The 20,692-nt window shown below is 52.7% G+C and overlaps 9 protein-coding genes across 9 annotated transcripts; 2 read left to right on the forward strand and 7 right to left on the reverse strand.

Annotated features, from left to right (window-relative positions):
• Positions 1-57: 57 nt before the first annotated feature.
• On the forward strand, positions 58-1,608 carry BO95DRAFT_406391 (cytochrome P450; the record flags this gene model as incomplete). The annotated part of the gene is made up of 1 exon (XM_025584030.1): positions 58-1,608. The coding sequence occupies one exon, from the start codon at positions 58-60 to the stop codon at positions 1,600-1,602; it is 1,545 nt and encodes a 514-aa protein (XP_025445713.1). The 3' UTR covers positions 1,603-1,608.
• A 311-nt stretch (positions 1,609-1,919) lies between these two features.
• BO95DRAFT_450350 (NAD(P)/FAD-dependent oxidoreductase) lies at positions 1,920-3,357 on the reverse strand (the record flags this gene model as incomplete). Its single annotated transcript, XM_025588007.1, has 2 exons — positions 1,920-3,085; positions 3,153-3,357. 2 exons carry the CDS (start codon positions 3,355-3,357, stop codon positions 1,920-1,922), a joined length of 1,371 nt encoding a protein of 456 aa, XP_025445714.1.
• Positions 3,358-4,482: 1,125 nt separating this feature from the next.
• BO95DRAFT_354897 (uncharacterized protein) lies at positions 4,483-5,314 on the reverse strand (the record flags this gene model as incomplete). The annotated part of the gene is made up of 3 exons (XM_025582229.1): positions 4,483-4,928; positions 5,019-5,086; positions 5,160-5,314. Coding segments are annotated over 3 exons (669 nt in total), but the record flags the coding sequence as incomplete, so codon positions are not given.
• An 863-nt stretch (positions 5,315-6,177) lies between these two features.
• On the reverse strand, positions 6,178-8,405 carry BO95DRAFT_439463 (uncharacterized protein). Its single transcript, XM_025585741.1, has 5 exons — positions 8,008-8,405; positions 7,521-7,656; positions 7,227-7,404; positions 7,047-7,118; positions 6,178-6,984 (listed from the first exon to the last, which is right to left on the reverse strand). Exons 1-5 carry the CDS (start codon positions 8,024-8,026, stop codon positions 6,592-6,594), a joined length of 798 nt encoding a protein of 265 aa, XP_025445716.1. The 5' UTR covers positions 8,027-8,405; the 3' UTR covers positions 6,178-6,591.
• A 280-nt stretch (positions 8,406-8,685) lies between these two features.
• On the reverse strand, positions 8,686-12,322 carry BO95DRAFT_471085 (ubiquitin-conjugating enzyme E2; the record flags this gene model as incomplete). The annotated part of the gene is made up of 5 exons (XM_025589566.1): positions 8,686-9,268; positions 9,325-11,878; positions 11,922-12,004; positions 12,136-12,214; positions 12,281-12,322. The coding sequence occupies 5 exons, from the start codon at positions 12,320-12,322 to the stop codon at positions 8,850-8,852; spliced, it is 3,177 nt and encodes a 1,058-aa protein (XP_025445717.1). The 3' UTR covers positions 8,686-8,849.
• Positions 12,323-13,014: 692 nt separating this feature from the next.
• On the forward strand, positions 13,015-13,933 carry BO95DRAFT_439464 (PRKRIP1 family protein). The gene has a single exon (XM_025585742.1). It carries the CDS (start codon positions 13,139-13,141, stop codon positions 13,772-13,774), a length of 636 nt encoding a protein of 211 aa, XP_025445718.1. The 5' UTR covers positions 13,015-13,138; the 3' UTR covers positions 13,775-13,933.
• On the reverse strand, positions 13,934-16,066 carry BO95DRAFT_439465 (chaperonin-containing T-complex subunit CCT3). Its single transcript, XM_025585743.1, has 6 exons — positions 15,898-16,066; positions 15,767-15,833; positions 15,490-15,698; positions 14,834-15,424; positions 14,141-14,778; positions 13,934-14,084 (listed from the first exon to the last, which is right to left on the reverse strand). The coding sequence occupies exons 1-6, from the start codon at positions 15,920-15,922 to the stop codon at positions 13,995-13,997; spliced, it is 1,620 nt and encodes a 539-aa protein (XP_025445719.1). The 5' UTR covers positions 15,923-16,066; the 3' UTR covers positions 13,934-13,994.
• A 184-nt stretch (positions 16,067-16,250) lies between these two features.
• On the reverse strand, positions 16,251-17,689 carry BO95DRAFT_11068 (uncharacterized protein). Its single transcript, XM_025580367.1, has 2 exons — positions 17,555-17,689; positions 16,251-17,485 (listed from the first exon to the last, which is right to left on the reverse strand). The coding sequence occupies exon 2, from the start codon at positions 17,315-17,317 to the stop codon at positions 16,412-16,414; it is 906 nt and encodes a 301-aa protein (XP_025445720.1). The 5' UTR covers positions 17,318-17,485; positions 17,555-17,689; the 3' UTR covers positions 16,251-16,411.
• Positions 17,690-18,141: 452 nt separating this feature from the next.
• On the reverse strand, positions 18,142-19,570 carry BO95DRAFT_511595 (putative Zn-dependent hydrolase/oxidoreductase family protein; the record flags this gene model as incomplete). The annotated part of the gene is made up of 4 exons (XM_025591450.1): positions 18,142-18,520; positions 18,589-19,227; positions 19,332-19,376; positions 19,446-19,570. 4 exons carry the CDS (start codon positions 19,568-19,570, stop codon positions 18,142-18,144), a joined length of 1,188 nt encoding a protein of 395 aa, XP_025445721.1.
• Between the last annotated feature and the right edge of the window lie 1,122 nt (positions 19,571-20,692).

Below are 20,692 nucleotides of genomic sequence, written 5' to 3' on the forward strand. Positions count from 1 at the left end.
TTCAAACCACACATCAAGAACTGTGAGATGGAGATTGGCTTCATCACAGCATAGACTATGGTGTCACAGTATTGGAAGACGATAGCTTTCATAGCTGCTGCGTGTGTCTTCATCTGGATCAAATATACCAAAAGATGGCCAAGTCATAGACTTCCCCCGGGCCCGCGAGGCCTCCCATTGATAGGGAATCTTCATCAGTTTCCTTCCAGCTTGGCCAGATCTACTTTCGATGAATGGCACAAGCAGTACGGACCAATCGTGGGCCTGTCTCTGGGACAAAGACCCGCCATTATCATAGGCAGCGCCTCGATTGCCAATGAATTATTTGCGAAGAGAGGCCGCATCTATAGCTCTCGACCTCGAATGGTGATGGCGTTAGAGAACTTGTCCCACGGGATGCACACGGTTTTCCTACCGTACGGGCCTCAGTGGAGAGCGCACAATCGCATCCATAAGATCATTCTCGCACCGAGCAAGGCCTTGCATTTCCACGAGCTCCTTGAGGCAGAAACTAAGCTGACTCTCCGCGACCTGCTGCATTCAAAAGACTGGGACCAAAGCATTGTCCGCTTTACATCTAGCGTGGTGTACAGCCTTGCGTATGGTCAACGTCTTCAAGGAGATGAGCCGGAGATCCGGGAGATGTCTGACTTTGTCGAGGAGACGATGCGTGCAATCTCTGGATCCTGGCTGGTAGATATCCTGCCCTTCATCAATAAACTGCCCAGCTTCCTTAACCCATGGAAGAGATTCGGGAATCGCTTCCATCAGCAGGCGATGCGGATATTTGCAGAAAGCAGCAGACACGCCATAGAGGCACCAGGGTGGAACTTCACCAAGCATGTTCAGACGAAGGAACGAACCAGTCATTTCAGCGATGAGGAGTTACTATATGTAGTTGGCGTGCTTTTCCAAGCCGGCATCGACTCCACCTCCACGGCCTTCCGATATTGCATCCTAGCATGCATCCTGCACCGCGACAAAGTCACGAAAGCTCAGCAGGAGCTAGATGCCGTGGTTGGGAAAAGTCGTCTCCCCAGTCTGGATGATATAGCCGAGCTGCCTTATACAAAAGCCTTCATCAACGAGGTTCTCCGCTGGCGGCCTATCACGGTCGGATCGTTAGCGCACTGCAGCTCCGAGCACGACACGTTTATGGGTTATGATATACCGAAAGGCTCGGTGGTGATACTCAATCATTGGTCAACCGTGTTGAACGCCGATACTTACGGACCAGATGCTGCCTCCTTTCGCCCAGAGCGATGGATTGAAGACCCCAACCTGCCGCTGCTTGCATTCGGCTGCGGGCGACGAGCCTGTTCGGGGCAGTATCTGGCTCAGAAGGAGCTTGAGGCTTTGATCCCTAGTATATTATGGACTTTCGACATTGAAGTCGGCTCGTCAGATGAGACGAAGCTGAAATTGGATCCTTGGGATCTCCTAGACATTGGCGGACTCCTTCGACCGCCTCCATTTCCAGCAAGCTTCATCCCCCGCGACGAAGAGAGGAGGACACTCATCGAGCGTGAGTCTAGAAAGGTGGATGCAGCAGGCCTTCAGGATATATTGAATCGGATTCAAACACGTCTGGATCGTGGCTGAGCAGGTTATGATGAAGAATCGGCAGGTAGACGAGAAGGGTAGGATAGGAAACGAAGAGGGCGAGGAAGAAGGATGGGGAAGGAGGCAGGCGGGAGGAGAAACTATAGAGAAACACGCAGTACCTACTAGTATATTAGTTCAGATGAAGGCAATCCTTGTAGCAAGATGAAGAAGTTATTAATCCTGTCTCCACATCCACGCCTCACTCAATTCTCCTGACACCTGACACTAGTTACCAGCCGGCCTCTTCCCAGCTTTTCGATTTACTTATACGCATGATCTACAACCTCTTATCAACTCATCCCGACATAACCAAATCACTCCCCCTCCTCAATCTCCGTCCACCCTCTAACCTCCGCAAAATCCATAACGCGATACTCGCCCCCAAACCGATTAAGGGTATCCTCCCAGTCGCGATCCACCGCCAACTCGGGCCTCCACCTCACCGTCCGCGCCAACCTCTCCTCCAACCGTCCCTCCAACCGATCCACAATAAACCCGCCAATGGACGGGATATGCGCGAACCCTCGCCCGGACGCGCCCACCGCGCACAGCAAAGACGGATAGTCAGGGTGATAATCGATCAAGAAATTGCGGTCGACGGTGTCGGCGCACCAGCAGATGCGGGCGAAGGCGAGCGGGCGGTCCGCCAGCTGGGGTAGGGTGGCGCGCAGCAGGGCGCGGATGCGCGCCTCAGATTCTGACGGGATCTGGTGGCGGGCGAAGGGGACGCTTCGCCTCTCGCTGTGGGGCTTGTCGTCCGGGTTGTCGTAGATCCAGTTGCAGTAGCCGGGATGCTCGTCGCAGATCTTGAGGTCGTGGTGCTCGGCGTCGGGCTCCATGAAGAAGCCCTGGTCGGCGTTGAAGAGGACCGGGAGGTGGCGGTAGGCGGCGGCCTCGGTAGGGGACAGGCGGATGTGCGCGAGCGTCCACGCTGTCGGGCGGAGCTGTTTCTTGAAGTCCAGAAGTTGGTCCGCGTTGGCGCCGGCGGCGAGGATCACTTTGGCCGCGTGGTGGGAAGTGCCGTCGGCGGTTGCGACGCCGATGACGTCTCCTGCGCTGTGGGGGTGGTCGGATGCAGATGAAAAGAGTAGCCGCACGACTTTGCCCTGCGGATCGCCGCCGATGAATCGCACGCCTAGGCGCTGGGCCTCGGTGATGGCCGCGAGTAGGGCGTTGCGCGCGTGCACCCAGCCCGCGCCTTTCTTCTTCCAGTACCCCTTCCACCCTGGGAGAGGGCCGGTGAGGATCCCTGTGGGGAATGCTTGTCGGAAATCGTCCGGCGTGTTCAGTTCGACTACCTCGTCTCCGGGGCGGTCACGGCGATGGATATGCTTGAGGCCGTCCGGGGAGAAGGCGGAGGTGATGGATCCGGTCTCGTGGAAGTGTGGTTTGAAGATCGGGTCGTGCTGGAAGCCGTGGCTCAGCGCGGCGAAGAAGGTCCGATTGGCGTAGTCCGGGTCGTCGTCGGCTGGAGGTTTCACTGGATAAGACCTCGTTAGGTTGGGGATAAAGCAGACACTCTTAGGGAAGAAAGTAATGAAACATACTGAAAGAGACAATCTTGTTCACATCGTTCCCCGCCGAGATAGCAGATGGCTGGGGATACGCATCCAGAACCGTGACATTAGTATATCCTCGGCGCGCCAAGTGCAGCGCAGTCGAAGCACCCCACGTTCCAGCCCCGACTATCAGAATATGCGAGTCATGCATACTGTTGTCGCCCCTGTTGTAGCTCCTATTGTTGTGGTCCATCGCAGGTGAGGGATCGATGTCAATATGAACCGACACAGAGGGACCTGTTGTCTCGTGGATAAGGTGTGGAGCACGCATTTCCTGGATCCTTGCAGCCACTAACTATCTCAAGAACCCAAACTAAAACTCTCGTATGTGGCCTGTCAAGGACCTTATATTCGATTCCTGTAGCTTGTTGTAGCTGATACATGAACCGCCGGGCCTCCGAGGACGGACAACCGTTGGGAGGGGCCGCGATAAGGGACCAAATCACATCATTATTGGATCCAATTTCGAGCCCCCCTGTAGTGGCACTAGACTAGGCGATGATAAGGCAAGCTTGCTCCACTCTTGCAACAAGCTTCGCTTGGACCTGCCATTGTTCGGTCGATCTGGGGTATACCTCATCGCTTCACCGTACTGTACATTGACACTAGAAAAGCAGTCTATGACTTGGCGAGGTGGCCAATAACAGCCATTCTCATTTATTTTTGATAGATTCCACAAGTCAAATACCTCATCGAGAGATCCACGACCACAAGAGGGCTCACAACACTATGCTCAGCTTCAGTCCAGCCAACATACAATCTCTCCCAAGCAGAATCGATCAAAGAACAGCCCCAGCACGCAAAATAAGAACACGGGCACAGCTCGGCTATCCAAACAGACTGCTGAAATATCGGGGCACACACATATAAGCATCCAGATATCCCTTTGCAAACTCACATCCGAGCAGTCTGATCAACCTCATTATACATAGATCATATGAAACCGCCAAGCAAAGCAGAACAACGCAGATCCGAGTAAAGCAGAGGATTAAGATATAACAGATAATTCAGAGCATGCTCCCAGGCTCGCGAGGCCAATCCTTTCCAGTTTCAGATCGTTATTCAAATCCTCGACGAGTAAATGGCTTGTTTTGCCTTTTCAACCTTTTTTTATAGATTTTCTTTGCCGATATGTGTGTGGGCGCTTCTTCTCCGCCAAGTTCGCCGCGCGTAACCCAGTAAACGAAATTCGAGATCAGGACACAGCCAGTAAAGCCATCGACACAAACCCATGACGCCACAGGTATGCCGGACATCACTGCAGCAACAACATCAAACTTATTAGCAAAAGTTACACTCCTCAATTCCCATCGACAAATCAAGCAAAGCTTACCTCGGCCCCCGCAACCCTCCCCTCCAGATCATCCACATGATTACACAGCGCGACAAACAAATCGAAAAAGAAGGGATGGCCCCTCTCCATCTCCAACTGCATGGTGCCGCTGGCCTTGAAGACCGCCCGCGACCGGATAATCATGGCCAGATACCGCGCGCGCAGCTGATCCTCCGACTCGGGCGTATGCTCGTATGCGAACCGCGCGGACCGCAGGATCACGTCCACCGCAATCCCGGTTCGGATGCCCTGTTTGCGCAGGGCGAGGTGCTTGAGGGCCTCGGGGAGGCCGTAGTGCTCGGCGGCGCAGTAGATGGCCGTATCCCGGAGGATGAGGCCTGCCCGGTGATGATAGAAGGTGGCAGTGGGGGAGGTGTTAGGTCCGACGGGACTACCGTCCTTGCTGGGATGAGAGTGAACTGGCTTGGTTGCTAGAACCTCCTCGGCGTTCTGCTGCATCTCACTTTCGTTGTCAGCTTCTTCCTCAAGGCGCCATGTAGGTGCCTCGAGACCGTCCCCACGTAGAAGACGCGGGTAGTAGTCGTCTTTGTAGAGAAATTCGAGGATGCAGGAAAGAATTTCTGGGTCCCTGTCTCTTCTAGTCAGCCTCTCGGACACCCTGGAGGCAAGACCCCTAAGTGGTGCAACAAGGCGATACTTACTCATCAGGCAGCGCCACCACTTTATTCAAGTTGCTCTCGATGAACTGATCTCGGAGCATAGCATCGAAGAAAGTAGCCCGGGAGAGTACATCTTCATGCGCGACGAAGAGGCGATGATCCGGGCCCACGATCAAGCTAACCACGGGGCTCACGAGGGGGCTGGGGGGTTGCAGAATACATTAGCTTCCACGGCCCGGACAAGCAAGGAGACATTGGCATGCAAAAGCATACGCACAAAGCTCAAGCAAAGCAAGAATAGAAGACAGAGACAGCCCGCAGGAATGACCAGATAAATGCAGATAAACACCTACCTAGTAAGAGGCGGCTCCTTCATGGTCGACTCCTCTTCCTTCTTCTCTTCATCTTTCCCCTTCCCACCCTTCATTGACTTCGCCATAAACCCTACCTTTTTGGTCATGGACGATCGGACAGGCTTCTTGACCCGGCGGTTCTGAGCTAGCAAGGACGCAGAGCGTCTTCTACCGGCCCTTCCAGCCATCGTGCTTCTGCCGCCCGGATCCATCCACTGGACCAGGAACGAGACGATAGACATTCAGGTGTGGAATGAAGAGAGAAGAGAGAAAGCAAGAGAATTAAGTGACCAGAAAAGGGAGCAGAAAGCGAATGACTGTGGATCAAAACGCAGGAAAGGACAGGAATGACGCTGCCGCCGTTTGGTCATGCATGGGGTCGCATGAACGGGGGAGGGAATCTCGGAAGCTGATCATGCAAGACTACAGGTTCCCTTTCCGCAGACACCGGGCTTCATCAGACGGAGACCCAGCGGGAGGCTTGCAAAGGAACTTGCAATCTTACGCTATCTAGCTTGCACTTGCGGTCATCTACGGTGAAGTAGAGACACTATAGCGGAACGGTCGACTCTGGGAAGCGCGGAGAAGAAAGAGAGAGAAGAGCAGAGAAGAGAAACAGGAATTAAGAGATGAAGGTGTGATGGTGGTGGAGGTGGTGGAGGTGGGGATCATGTGATGGTGAGCGGCTGATCGATCAATCATCATTCGTGCTTGATTTTCGGCTAGTGCAGTGTATTTATCGTAGCAGTACTTCCAGGCTACAACCAGGCTCGGTAGCCCAGGCAGGGATAAAAGCCCCCAAGACGTTATACGTACAACCTAAGATATAGACTGATGATCATGAGCAACAATCATGAGCAGCTTCTTGCCACACAACAGAAAGAAGCACGCCCTCTGAGCACATCGCTCCACGCCGTAAAATAGGAAAAGAAATGCAAGCATGCAGATAAAGTAGGCCCCAGATACATGACATGAAACAGGATGATCGCTACCGGACATACCATGACAGAACAACAGTAACAACACTATTAGCAGATCATAGACAGTAAGAGAATGTACTTGAGGTGGGAAGATGCTTCGACGAAGACAGCAACGTCCTGGTGAATACGCGAGCATCAAGATCAAGCAGCCTTCTTCTTCCGGCCCCGCTTAGGCTTCTCCTCATCGTCAGCAGTATCAGCAGCGGCCTTGGTCGGCTTCTTCGCGGCCTTCTTCTTAGCGGCAGCAGGCTCCTCGTCGGCTTCCTCGACAGCGGCCTTGGATTTGGCTGGACGACCGCGCTTGGAAGTCTTCGGCTTGAGCTCCTCTTCCTCGTCTTCATCAGATACAGGCTTAGGTTGAGCGCTCTTCCTGGATCGCTTAGGCTTGGGTGCTTCTTCTTCGTGCTCCTGCTGCTCACCGTCGGCCTCAGCCTCAACCTTAGGGTCTTTCTTGGGCTGAGCACGACTGCGCTTCTTGCTCTTGGGGGTAGGCTCCGCCTCATCCTCCTCGTCAGCTTTGGCCTGAGCCTTCTTCTGTCCATTTATGTCAGTTTCAAGTCTGAAGCAAAGCCAGGTATTTAGTCAGAGAATCTTACCTTAGCCGCAGCCTCCTTTTTAGTGGCCTTCGAACGGAAGCCATTCATACCAGGACGGTTGACTTCAACATCCTAATCATCGAGACGTATTAGAATTGCTCATTGACCCACGAGCAAGCAAATAGCACCAACCCCAACCAACCCCCATCGACACCAAGAAAAAGAAAGAGAAAAACTTACCCCCTTCCAATCCTCATCATCAACATGCCCCTGCTCCAACGCCCGACGAACCTTGTCTTGATTCTCCTCAGAAAGCTCATCAAAGCCATCGAGAGCCGAGCAATCCGTCTCATCCCCACCACTTATGTCCTTGATAGCATCCTTCAGATTCTGGATGACATTCGGCGTGACACAGCCCCTGAATGTGGGGGGGGAGGTACATCAGATACTGAAAGGGTTCTCATGATACACGATACACAAAAAAGAAGGCTCAAAATGCCCGCTGCTTGCAGATGGCCAGGGAGAAAAACTTACCAGTGACGCCATTTCCAGCTCTGGTAATCGCCTGCTTCGACCCAGCTGCCGTGACGGAGCTCCCCCTTGGCGATCTTGATTTTGGCGTCCTTGCATTCCTTGTTCTGGCAGCCGGCACGGCTGCTGCTCGCCTCCTCTGGGGGAATAGGTTAGTTCAGAGCTCAATAAATCAGAGGTGCATAGTTCGTCGACTAGCATGCTTGTGCTAGTAGTGCAGACAACTGAAGAAAACCCAGTGTAAAATATTATAGGAGAATCCAAAAGAAAAAAAAAGATCTCTAGGAATCTGGTGAAGTGGATAATGTGACAGTTGGCAGGACAGCAGCGAGCAGCTCGGCAGAACAAATATTGAAGACTCGTAGACAACAAATCCCTATCAACGGCCCATATTTTACATATCGATACAGATTTATGTCTGGAGACAATCAAATGTACACAGCAACACTGTACTTCGAAGGCAGAAAAGGATCGATGGAACGGAACTTACCCAAACGATATGCGCCCATTTTTGCCGGACTGCAATGACGACGGTGCTACGTGCGGCAAGTTTCTTGGGTTCTGGCACAAACACCTGACTTCACTGGGTTTGAGAAAGCAGGTCAAACACTCAAGACTGTTGAGAAAGTTCGAAGACACACCAACAGTAGGTGGGCGATGGAAAAGAAAGAAAAGAAATAAAAAGAATTGACAGCGAGGTTTAAAACAGAAGAGGAAACAATCGGAGGTGGTCTGAGAGAGGAAGGAAAACGAGCGTGAGTGGGAAAGGGAGTGCGGGCGAGCCAACAGCCCAACGGAACCCGCCAAAGACCATTGCCGCAGGGCTCCTCGCCGCCCTTTTGCTACGACGCTCATGGCTGGTAATGATCATTGTTGAATTTTGGTTTGCTCTAGATGACAGACTGACACGGGCTCTTCAATTCTTTTTATTATGGAGCCACTTGGAATCCTGAGGTTGGTGGCTATTATCAATACTACATCTTCAATCCCTGCGGTCGCTGCGGTCGGTTCTTCGAGAATACTTCGAAATCATCGGTCTTCCTGCAGAAGGCTGAAGAACAGTCGAGAACTCTTACAGGCATCATCTACCTAGTATAGACACTCCCAAAGTAGCAGTTCAATTCCTAGATATCATTGCTCATCAGATGTCGCCTATCGCTGCCTATCCCACCCATTGTTGCCTAAATAATCAACCATGAGCACGAGCTTGACTCGTACATACATCAGATTTCACCAACAACAAATATCACTGAGAACATGAGAACCTGAGAACCTGAGAACCTGAGAGCCTACCCCAGCCGGGTCTCCACAAATATGAGGTGCTCTCACAGATCATAGTTCAGGCTCATGTCCACAACGATCCCGAAGCGCTTCAAGCCAGATGGTATGAAGTTTCTCCAAATCAGCGATGTGCTTCTGAAGCATGACTACTGCCCCAAGGCTGAGCCGCGACATGTATGCAGAAGCGTCTCCGACAGCTGAGTCTTGGCCCGCGGAGGTGCGGTGGTGATGCTCAATCATTGCCAGCGCATCATCGATGGCTCGACGGATCAGATGAGGGCGATTCATGCTCAGCGCGGTCGTGGGCGCGGGGAAATATAGCCACGAGGTAACATCATCGAAGCCAGACACCTCATTTGCCAGAGCATGTATCATCAACTTCCGCGTCAGTAGGAATGCTCGCTCGGTGTATTGAATCGAGTCAATCCGCTTCTCCTCGTCTGTAGCAAGGGTTTCGAAGCCAGGCTCATCTGCAGGAGTTAGTGCTTAGCAACGGGGCTTTTCAGATCTGAAGGGACTGCCTTACTGTAAAACGGACGTTTGACCAGGACCAAACCCATGATGGAAACCATGATCTGGAGAAGCGTAGACTTGGACGAAGACCAAACCTCATTTGGGTTCTGTGCAGGCCATGTGCCCAACAGACTAAGGCAAACCTGGCCGTCGAGGTGCAGATTAGGATTGATTTCTGCCTCGGTGACGGACCAGTAGTGAAAGAAAGCAGCCGGGGGCTTGCTTGGGAATTGATCCGTGAGGTGGAAATCGATCACAAAAGGCGCATGCTCGTACGGAGTGCCCGCAGGCCCAACAATCAGAGTCCTGATGAGATCCACGCGTGACTCCCATGAACGGACATAGATGCCAGCAGGAAGAGATGTATTGAGGACCCCCCATTCCTTTTGTATGCGCTTGATACTCAAGCTGGAATCCCCCGCGGGCTCACTCGAGATGAAATGATGATCAGAGGGAGGGGGTCCTTCGAGTACGAGGAAAGCTGGAGGAGCCGATGATCCGGAGGGTTCTGTTCCACTCATTTCCATGTCTCCTTCAGCATCTGCCATTGTGACATGATAATACGGGAAGTCCTCAATGTGTTCCAGTGCATCTTTCGAAGTGTGTGTAGACCCTGCCTCTTCCCCATGGGATACTCCGTGGCAGTTGGCATCATCATCGTCATCAGTGTCTTCATTATCGGTGTCATCTGTGTCGAGATCTTCAGACTCGTCGTTCGGAGCCAACTCATTAAGAGGCATTTCTTCACATTCACAAGGATATGACAACAAGATTCTCTCCGTTGGCATCTCAACATCCACACATGAATCTCCGTGAGTCAACCGCACCGTGACGGTACCATCGGTGTTGGGTTTCATGATCATCCCGACAAAGTTCGCATGTAACCTTGCGCAGAAGTCTTCGTAGTGAATACTGAGGCGTGTAGGTGCCGGAGAGTTGTCGACTACGATTGTGCTCTTGAACCATGCAGTACGAACGACGTCTCTCTTCGATTTCTCGAGGTAGCTCCGTATAGCATCGAAGTGCTTGGAAGGTGCATGGCTCGAATGATCGGCGCCATTGCCAGGCGCAGGGCTTACCCGGAGAGCTTGCAACACAGATGTGTGTATCGTGCTCGGTATAATATGCACAAGTCTCCCTGGTGACCTACGCAGGGCAGGGAAAGAGGCGAGCTCGTAGAGCGAGACTGGAGTTCTCTTGGTGTTCAAGGTTCTCAGTCGAGTGTATTCGTGGTTTAGACAGTATCCGTGTAGCGGGAGCTCAACAGTAGCGTCGTCGTACCATCGAACATATGCTACTCGCTCTCGACTATCCACCTCTTGAACCACGCCCACTTCGTGTGAATGAAGCGACAAGCATGACGAACATCTATTATCACCTCCGGTCGAAGGAATTGCCTGAACCGAGTCTTTGAGAACAGTCAAATCTCCAGGAAAGACCTCTTCGGGATAGGGATTGGGTGTATGCAGAGATATTGCGTTCTCTATGGTAACCTTCCCGTTTTGCCACTGAACTGTCGTGTCTGTCTTGGATGAGACAATTCGAAAGACATTCATATCATACCCATACGAATATTCAACTGGGACGTGACGATAATGAGGGTATTTTGCAGCCGCTCCAACCGTGTCACGGAAGCGCACTACACTTCCCAGTTTAATCAAGCATCTAGGCCTCAGCTGAAGCTCCTCCTCACTAGACTTGTTCGTCGGGGCCCGACCGAAGTCACACTTGATCGCATACTTCTTGAACAAAGATGCTCTGATTATCTCCGTCCCCCCAGTGACTGTGTCTTTGTCTATGCCAATCCCGAACGCATTTGGCATCATCCACTTGACATGGTACTGTGAAGCTGGTGTAGCCAACGTGCAGACATACTGACGACCACGAGTTGGGTTCTTGGTACGAGCACCATAGACTTCGCACATGTTCGCGGCATCGACCAAGGCAGCTCGGCCAGGATAGACTTGACCAGGGTCCTTGTATACTATCTCGGCTCCGGCAACCTCCGACTGTTTAGTGATCTCTCCACCGCGTGGCATCCACACCAGCCTTGCTGGGTCGACCCAAGTTGGACATTCGACGTTCAATGGATTGTAGAGGGTGACGACCTCGCTTTGCCTCGTCAAAAACACAGGATCTCGATCAACATGCCGGATGACCCCAAGCTTCTGCTGATATATGATATGGTCTCCCACAGCGAATGGCTCATGAGACTCGATGTCGGAGACGACAACATCATGTAGCAAGTTAGATTGTAGTTCGTCCATCGGTGGCATTATGTTAGAGCTGAGACACTTCGGCTTATCCTTGAATCTAAGCGGACCATGTTCCCCTGTTAGTGAGTTGTTGGGGAGAGACGCGACAGGCTCCAGGGTGTATTTAGTCCGGCAACTTAGTACCCTGCCATACATGGCATCGTGTGCTTGGCATTTGACGATATCACCAATGTGGCATTCTCTGTCGATGAGTTGAAGCTCATTTTCAGGAATCAGCGAGTAGCCCTGCGATCTATCCACGAACCGGACAAAGACATATCCTTGCGGGGCCTGTTGAGGAACAAAAGAGACCTTAGTAAACACGCAGAAGAAGTCCCTGAGCTTTGCTACGTACGTCCTCTGTCTGCAGGAATTTCTCCAGAATTCCCGCGGGTGTCGATGGATGAGAAAGGATGAGGTATTCGTCCAGCGGGTAAACTAGGGGCTTGTATGCAGCATAGGTCAGTCACACCAGAGCTCTGTGTTCTGGAGAGTGGGAAGAGAAAAGTACATCATCATGAGTACCCTGCATCTAATCAGTATCTGAGAGAAGGTTTGCTACAAGAGACCTGGTAAGCATAGTACCTCAACAGAGCACACGCGAGACGGATTTGAGACCAGACAACATATATCATCTGGTTCGAACTGCTGAACATGAGCTTTGAATTATAGAAAGAGTAGTAGACGATCTCTGCCTCAGCTCACTGAACTTACGTGGGCCTTCGTATTTCTTTGTGCCTCAGCAGTCGCCGCCATGGTCAGAAACGAGGATACACGACCTGCACAGGCGTTTGAATCTGCAGTGAGCAAGTATTTGGGAGAGCCAGATCCAAGTGATAGTGGGAAGGAGAAAGAAGGGAGTAGATTCTGTGAGATGCGAGGGTAGTAGTTTGCTGACGAGAGGAGGAGGAAGAAGAAGAAGAAGAAGAAGAGGAAGAGAAATAGCGTCAGAGGTATGGGATCACCCGTCAGGTTGAGGGAAAGTGAAAGAAGCTCCTTGGAGCCTTGAGGCGGCTCTGCCGTTCACCTCAGGGAGTGAATGAAGAGCTCAGGGCCAGAGACCGATCAAAGAGGGCCGACGCACTTCACAACCTCCTACAAGCCGTGTGTGATTACATGCCAGAAAGACCAGCCAGCCCCGCCGGGAAGAGGAAGTATAGATAATGAACAGGGAGGGAGGGGTTTGTCACTTTTCTCAACAACACCTCCAAAGGGACTAGGCAAGAACAGGCCCCATCGGCCATTGTGCACTGTTTTCCCCCTTCAGTCTTGAGCTATAGAAAAGATTTGTCGTGGACTATAAAGTTGTCAGCCTGTCATACCGTGGACGATAGCACTATATACTTCAAGTCGCCCAACCTCGGATAAACTTCCCTACATTAAAGGCAGTCTTGGCACAGCCACCCACTTCCCCTTCCCAAAGCTTCCAGAACAACCACCGGCACCGCCGATCATCAAACCCTCCAACAATCCTACACCTACACTTTCCACCCATCACCAACCTAGACCTCAACTCCTCCTCCTCACCAAACCACCACAACCACTACCACCAAAAAACAACCCCTCCCGAAAATGTCCGAACCCATCCCCGAATCGATCCCCACAAGCGCCGACCCGCGCAGCAAACGGCCCCTCAAGCGACGCGCCCTGAACACCCCGCAAACCGCACAATCCGAACAAGCCTCGCAGATCGAGACGCTGATGCGGGACCCGACGCGCGAGATCCATCTGCCCACCCAACGACCCCCGCGCACGGCGGGGTCGCTGCCGCCGCCACCGGAGATCGTCGCCAACGTGCAGGGGTCGTCGGCCGGCGCGGGCTCCGGCGAGTTCCACGTCTACAAGGCCAGCCGGCGGCGCGAGTACGAGCGGATCCGGCTGATGCAGAACGAGGTGATCCAGGAGCAGGAGGACGAGGCGTGGGCGCGGAAGCAGGCCGACACCAAGCGGCGGGACGAGGAGCGGACGGAGAAGAATCGGCGGCGGAGGGAGAAGAAGAAGCGCGCTAATGCGAGGAAGGAAACCACTCATCAGGCCGGTGGTGGGGAGGGGAAGGATGGAGCTGCTGGGGATCGGATGGTGGTTGATCGGGCGGATGAGACGGCGGCGGCTGGGGGTGGTATCGTTGCTGGGGCGGAGGGTGGCAATGGCAATGGCAATGGCGAGGCTGGTGGGGAGGTGCAGGGGATCATTATCCATGATGATTGAATTGCATTGGATTAGATTGGGGGGCAGGTAATGGCTGGAAAGTGCTATGGCCACCATTGCACAACATGTGGAAAAAGACGCGGTAGGATTACAATGTACGATATGAAGATACCCATTAGTTTGAAAGTCTAGGATGTTCTTACAGAATGTCCGTTACCGAAAAGTCATCGTGCAGAATTATGTACGCAATTTTTACTATCTTTGATATCTCTCGCTCAATTTACTCGTCGCCGCCACCGGCTCCGACACCCACTTGCTGGGCCGACTTACCGCTGCAGATGTCGTCAACACGGAGGAGCAGACATGCGGACTAGTTTCTCTGGTTAGCTTGGGGGACAATCTGACATTGACAGCGCGGGCACTCACCTCAACAGCAGTCTTGATGCTCTGGAGCTTGACAGCTTCGGGCTCCCAGACTCCGTACTCCTTCATATCAACCAAAGCTCCGGAGTCGCCGTCCAGACCCCAGGTGGTGTGGCCCTCGACGTGCTTGGCTCTCATACGAGTGAGAACACGGATGGGGCTGGCACCGGCGTTCTGTGCTAACGTGCGGGGGATGACCTCCATGGCGTCGGCGACAGCCTTGTAGGGCCACTGCTGGACGCCCTCGATCGACTTGGCCAGCTGGCTCAATCGGACAGAGACGGCCATCTCAATGGCACCACCGCCGGGGGAAAGGCGGGGGTGGAAGATAACATTCCGGGCCACGGCCATGGCATCCTGGAGGTTACGCTCTATCTCGTTCAGGATATCCTTCGAGGGACCGCGGAGGAGGATCGTGCAGGCCTTGGGGCTCTGGCACTTTCTCATGAAGGTGAAGTACTCGTCGCCAATCTTCTCGATCTCGAACAGACCACACTGGGTTCCGACGTCGGACTCCTGGAGGTCGTCCACGCGGTTGACAATGGTGGCGCCCGTGGCTCTGGCGATACGGTTGTTGTCCGTCTTTCTGACACGGCGGAGAGCCGTGACATTGGCCTTCATCAGGAAGTGCTGAGCGAGATCTGAACACAGGAATTAGCTATATGCAAACCCAACATCTCAGCGCTTGGTTCCTACCCGAGACACCCTTCTCGGTGATGACAACGTCGGGCTTCAGAGCCAAGATGGCATCACACATGTGCTTAACCTGCTCCTCCTCGATCTGCAAGATACGGTTCCAGTCATCCTCCTTGGTGATCTCGATGTTCGTCTGCGATTCACCCTTCTTGTACTCCAACGGGCAGTCGAGCAAGATGATGCGGGGGTTCTCGATTCTTCTCCGCATCTTCGGGTGCGTGATATCCTTGTTGACCATGACACCGTCGATAACCTCACTGTCCTCAATCTGACCACCGGGGATCTTCTCGATACGAGCGTAGCGCTTAATGTCAACCTCACGCTTGCCACCGCCAGCGTCAAAGGACACAGTCCGAACCGCCTTCAGGGCGAGGCTGCACATAAGCTCCGACCACCGAGAGACGAACTTGGTTCCGATGGAGGACTGGATGAGGGTGTACATGGCCTTGTCGTCGTCGATGTCGACGGGTATCGAGACCTCCTCGACGATGGCGAGGGCGTCAGCCAAAGCACGCTTGAAGGCGGAGATGATGACAACGGGGTGGATGTTGCGTTCGAGTTGGGGAAGGGCCTGTGCGAGCATTTCACCGGCTGGTACATGTTAGCAGGCTTGCTTCGGCAATCAGGAAAGCCCCGAAGCAGCAATGCATGCATACCAAGAATTATGACGGTCGTCGTTCCATCTCCGACCTCCTCGTCCTGAGTGCGGCTCAATTCGATCATGCTCTTCGCGGCGGGGTGCGACACCTCAATTTCTCTCAGGATAGCGTGTCCGTCGTTCGTCAGGACAATACCGCCCATTGGATCCAGCAGCATTTTCAGCATAGCCTTGGGTCCGAGACATGACCGGATAATATCCGCAACGCTGCGGTTGACAATCCTGTATTAGAGACCGGAGCGGGGGAGGCGGGGGTTGGGAAGGGTTTGACGTACGTCTTCGCAGCGGCAATGTTGGACAGCTGAGCTTTACGACCAACCTGTCTGTCACCAGCGTTGGTGTCTATAAACAAGTCAGCATTCTGAGGCCAAGCACAGGCAAAACCTCCCCCCTCAAAGCAACATACTCATCACCACCACCGGAGCCTGCATTTTGGCGGTGGTTCTTTGGCGTGGGAAGGAGAGGAGGGTATAAGATAAACGATATTGAGATAATCCTGCGGAAGGAAGCAGAATCTGAGCAGCAAACAGCCAAAAGAAGAGGCCGGTTCGTAGGATGGGGAACTGAAGGTGTTGTGCCCGCCGTCACCATCAAATTTCCAGCGCACCCCGAAGTGGGATGGCGGACAAGAAGCTCACCGCCAACTAGCCTGGATTGGGTTTAGTGCCACCCTTCCCCTGATCTATCAGTTCTACCACTGGAATTCCCGACCGCCTCAATATCATCTTCTACTTGGTTATAACGTTATACACATAATAATCTCTATATAACGAACTGCACACATCGCAGCAACTGCAATGGCTGATCTCTCAACAACGAATACCCCAATCCAACCCATAGAAGAATATAATAAACACCCATCAAGCTTAAAAAGTGGTATACCGCAAAAACGCCAGCACAATCAGAGGCCCATTTCGATTTTATCTCTTCAACAGCCTCCCCATTCTTCGAATACTCCTCTTCACCCTACAGCGCATAAAAGTTATGACCGACCGGCTCTTCTTCCGTGGATCATGGGATTGAGCCGCGCCCCTGCCATCCCCGCGCCGCCGTTCTCTACTACTACTCCCCGTGTCTGTCTCATACAAAGGCCGGCCTCTTTCCTCTAGCCGCGGTCCATGCCCATAATGCATACTGTAAAACCGCCTCGAGCTGACAGGTGAGCGATCCACATCCCTTTCAAAAACCGCCACATCATTATGATGATGATGAAGAGGCGGGGATATTTCCAGTCCCGGTTCACCATCATCTTCGAACCAAGTACTGTTTCCCCCCATGGCGGCGGCGGCAGCGGCAGCGGCAGCAGCAGCATCAGCAGCAGCCTGAATATCATTGTGCCGGTTGACCGACCACTGCTGCTGCTGCGAGCGCCAACTTCCATCCTGTTGGTAGGTGTTTCCCTGGGCCTGTCGCAGATGGTAGTGGGCCTCACTCATCTCCTGGTCCGCCGACAGCCGGGCCATCATGTTCTTGAACCAGGTCTCGGCATAGTCGCTGTGGTAGACGGGGGGCCTGCAGAGCCGGAGCTCGTTGTGGGCGCTCTGCTGCTGCTGGAACCGGTGGACGCGCTCCAGCTGCAACTCGCGCATGGTGTCTTGGAGGTGCACGGGCAGCTGCGCCAGGGCGGCTTCGTCCAGGTCGTAGAGGACCTCGTCTTCGTCGTCGGTGGAGTAGCCGCGGGAACCGCCCCGGGGCTTCGGTCGGGGCCCGGTCCAGGAGTACTGCCTGCTGCTGTTGCTGCTGCTGCTGCTGCTGCTTCGGCGTCGTCGTCGGGGGTAGGCATGACCCACAGGCCCTACGGGCGGAAGCATGCTGGACGAGGACATGATGATCCGCCAGCCACCAAGATGCCCTGGTACAGCTAGTTTGATGGGCAAAATATAGCGCTTCCCAGAAAGAGTCTCTGGGGCTAGAAGCCAGACGGAACCTAGTAAAGGCAAGGAAGCAAGAAGGCCAGCGTATCACCGGACTTGGATTAGAGCATTCATCGATGGCTAGAACATCAATTGTAAGCACAGGTAGAGAACAGAGAAGAACGCGCAACAGCTTCTTCGACTACTAACCTTTCACACGGTGAAGCATACATCAATTGACCAGTTTTCCACGGTATGGATGATACAGATAACACGATAGGTGTCTTCTGTCAAGCATTTTTCTCCATGCCGTAGAGCATACATAGACAGCGGTGGTCAAGCTGGCGATCATAGATGATTTGGCTCATGGGGCACGTTTGTGGATGGATTGTGGATGATGCTCCCACTCCCCAACGTTGGCCATCAGAAAGGAAGGGGACAGGCCAGTTCATAAGTCATCCACTGCCATTCGCCTTGCAGGGTGGCCCCTCTGTTAATTCAAATGAAATTTTCTGCGATGGAGTGGATGGAGAATTTCCGTTCAGACAAGTCATATGCAAGAAAGACGGTGAGAAAAAAGCAAAATGAGTTGTAGCTTTACGGATGCCCAGTGCATCCAGTGCAGGAGAGGAGCGTGTAGCAAAAAGTACATTCAATAAAAACAATCCACAAAAGTCAAAAGACATATTTTAAAACAAAGGAGGCTCTAACACAAGCAAAAAAAACCTTGTTGTACATATTTGATCGAACACTATATTTCGAATCCTTCCCCGAAAGGTTAAGGTTATCTCTCTCTCTCAGAACTCGCGACTTTCGCCGATATCACAGACATCGAAAACCCCCGTTTCCGGAAGATCGTGGTCTCGCAATGCCTCCTTCAGCTTCTTGGGGGGTTCAAGAACCTCTTCTTCGGTCAAGACCCATGTGCCCCAGTGGATGGCCATGGCTCGCTTGCATTGGGTGTCTCGGAAGATCTTGACGGCATCGTGAGGGTCGGCGTGCATGGTGCTCATGAACCATCTGGGCGCGTAGGCTCCAATGGGGATTAACCCTAAGTCAAAGGGGCCTCGGTATTGTCCGATCTGTTTGAAGGCTGGGCAGGTGGGGAAGTTGTGCTCTGGGGCATGGTCGTTGGTGCCAGCTGGAAGTTCTGAAACTGCTGCGTACCCGGTGTCCCTGTGCAAAGTTCAGTGGATCTGGGTTAGGAAGAGGAATTATCCCGGATCATTCGATCATGAACCTACCCAGCGAAGTATAATTTCTGGCTCCCGGACTCGATGGACCACGAAGCCCAGAGCGTCTTGGCCCGGTCAAAGACCCCTCGGTTACTCGTGTGTTGCGATGGGAGGCAGCCGATTCGAGCCTTGATCTCAGCGGACGGGGAATTGATGTCTTCACCCGCTCCCTCGACTTTGGCCGGGGACTCCTGGGAGGGCGACAGGACGAGATCGCGCTCGTCCCACCAGTCTAGCTCTGTTACGTTCTTGATTCCGAGCTGCTCGAACCAGCTCTTGTTGCCCAGGGGAGCAAAGAAGTGGCAATTCGGGTGTTTTCTAAAGATCTCCTTGATGGTAGGATGAGAGAGATGGTCATAGTGGTTGTGGGAGATCACGACCGCGTCGATGATAGGGATATCTTGAACCTGGCAGGGAGTGTCGGTGAAGCGCTTGGGACCCATCCAAGACAGCGGAGAGCAACGGTCCTCGAGAACGGGGTCGAAGAGAACTCGCAGGCCGCTAGGAAACTCGACATAGTAACAGGCATGGCCGAGCCAGGTTGCGCGCAGGCTGGAAGTGGTGCGACTGGCCAGAAACTCTGCTTTCTGCACAGGAATGGTGGGCGGTGCGGTGCTCGGGAATTTGATCTTGCCCGTGATCATCTGCCTTTAAGTAACAGCAGCAAGAAGCATGCACGAGTCAGCTCATCGATGCATTGTCAAACCTGCATTGCATACACGGTTGTCGCTCTCTGCGGCCTGAGCACTTACCCCCAAAACCGTACAGCATCACTGATTGTGATATCTTTCCAGGAGCTGATAATTGAGGACAAAGTTAACATCCAGCTCAGCGGTATTCGTGTCATGCTCGGTTTGATGACTTACTTCCATGGGTTCTTGAAGCCACTGGTACGATGATGAGCCTTATCCTTGACATCACTCGGGCCCGGAGATCCCGGCGCGAGCAAAACAGCTGCCGAATACAGGATCCCTGATGCGGGGGTACTCATATTGCGTTTTTCGAAAGATGACCCACGTGAGACCGCTACACTGTGACGATGGAGAGAATGCCAATATCTCCAGAGGGCACGCATATCCAACTTCCGGTTCTTGGGGGGGGAGGAGGCAAACTTTATAAGGACCAAGGTTCAAGGGACAGAGGGAGGTGCGTGGCTCGAGACAAAAAGAAAAGAAACTATTGATGACTAGCAAGTATGCTGGCGCCTGCTAGTCACTTACGCAAAGACACAAAGACTGGAAGTTACTTTTTTCCAAGAGCAAATCCCTGTAAAGTTACCTACGGAGTTGAATCGATCTATCTATAACTAACTCCGGCCGGCACTTCCTTATCTCCGCCACTTAATCCCTGCTGACGAAAATCCAAGTGGGGCGGAGACACGGGCAGATCTCCCACCGCTTTTAGAGATTCGGGCAGTATGCATGGAATGTACTACAGCCTACCGAGTACTGTACTGTACTAGTAGTAACTGTACCTACTCCCAGGTAGTACTCATAGTAGAGAATACGTGCAAGGCGCGGAAAGTGGTTCATTATGCACAAACAACACCACTGGCATGAGAAGATCAAGAACAAAAACAATGCGTTACTAGAGATATATTCCTTGTGCTCTACCCTCCGACTGAATCAAATCCAAAAGCAGACGAAACGGTCAGGTTAAATAAGTCTTGTCATATCATTGAGTGCTTCTTTTCCGTCTTCTCACTCTTTCTTCTCTCTAGCTAGGGTATGGGGGGTGAATTAAAGTAGCTCAAGTATGACAGACAAGAGCCAAGAAAAGCAAGGCGTTTTGATGGGAAAAAGAAACAAAAAAGAAAGGGGAAAAAGAATCCAAGTTCTCCTCTCGCCGTCCCAAACGCCTTCAAACAAAGAACCAGTAAGAACAAAAGTAAGATAGGCAGAAAGCAATCGTGTTCACTCCCGCTAGTTGTATTCCGTGCGTGTAAGTGGTAGTAGTCAGAAGTAGTAGGTGTTAAAGTAAGCCAACGGATCCGGTGTAGCAAGTAATGGTAAAAGTCGTGATTCCCAAGTAGTCTTTGGTACTCGTGCAATGCGGTGGTAACAATGCATATATCGATTCAATCGATGTTGACCGGCCAAGAGGTATAGTTCGG

The sequence above is a fragment of the Aspergillus brunneoviolaceus genome (genome assembly GCF_003184695.1).
Source record: "Aspergillus brunneoviolaceus CBS 621.78 unplaced genomic scaffold BO95scaffold_10, whole genome shotgun sequence".
NCBI classification, from domain to species: Eukaryota; Fungi; Ascomycota; class Eurotiomycetes; order Eurotiales; family Aspergillaceae; genus Aspergillus; species Aspergillus brunneoviolaceus.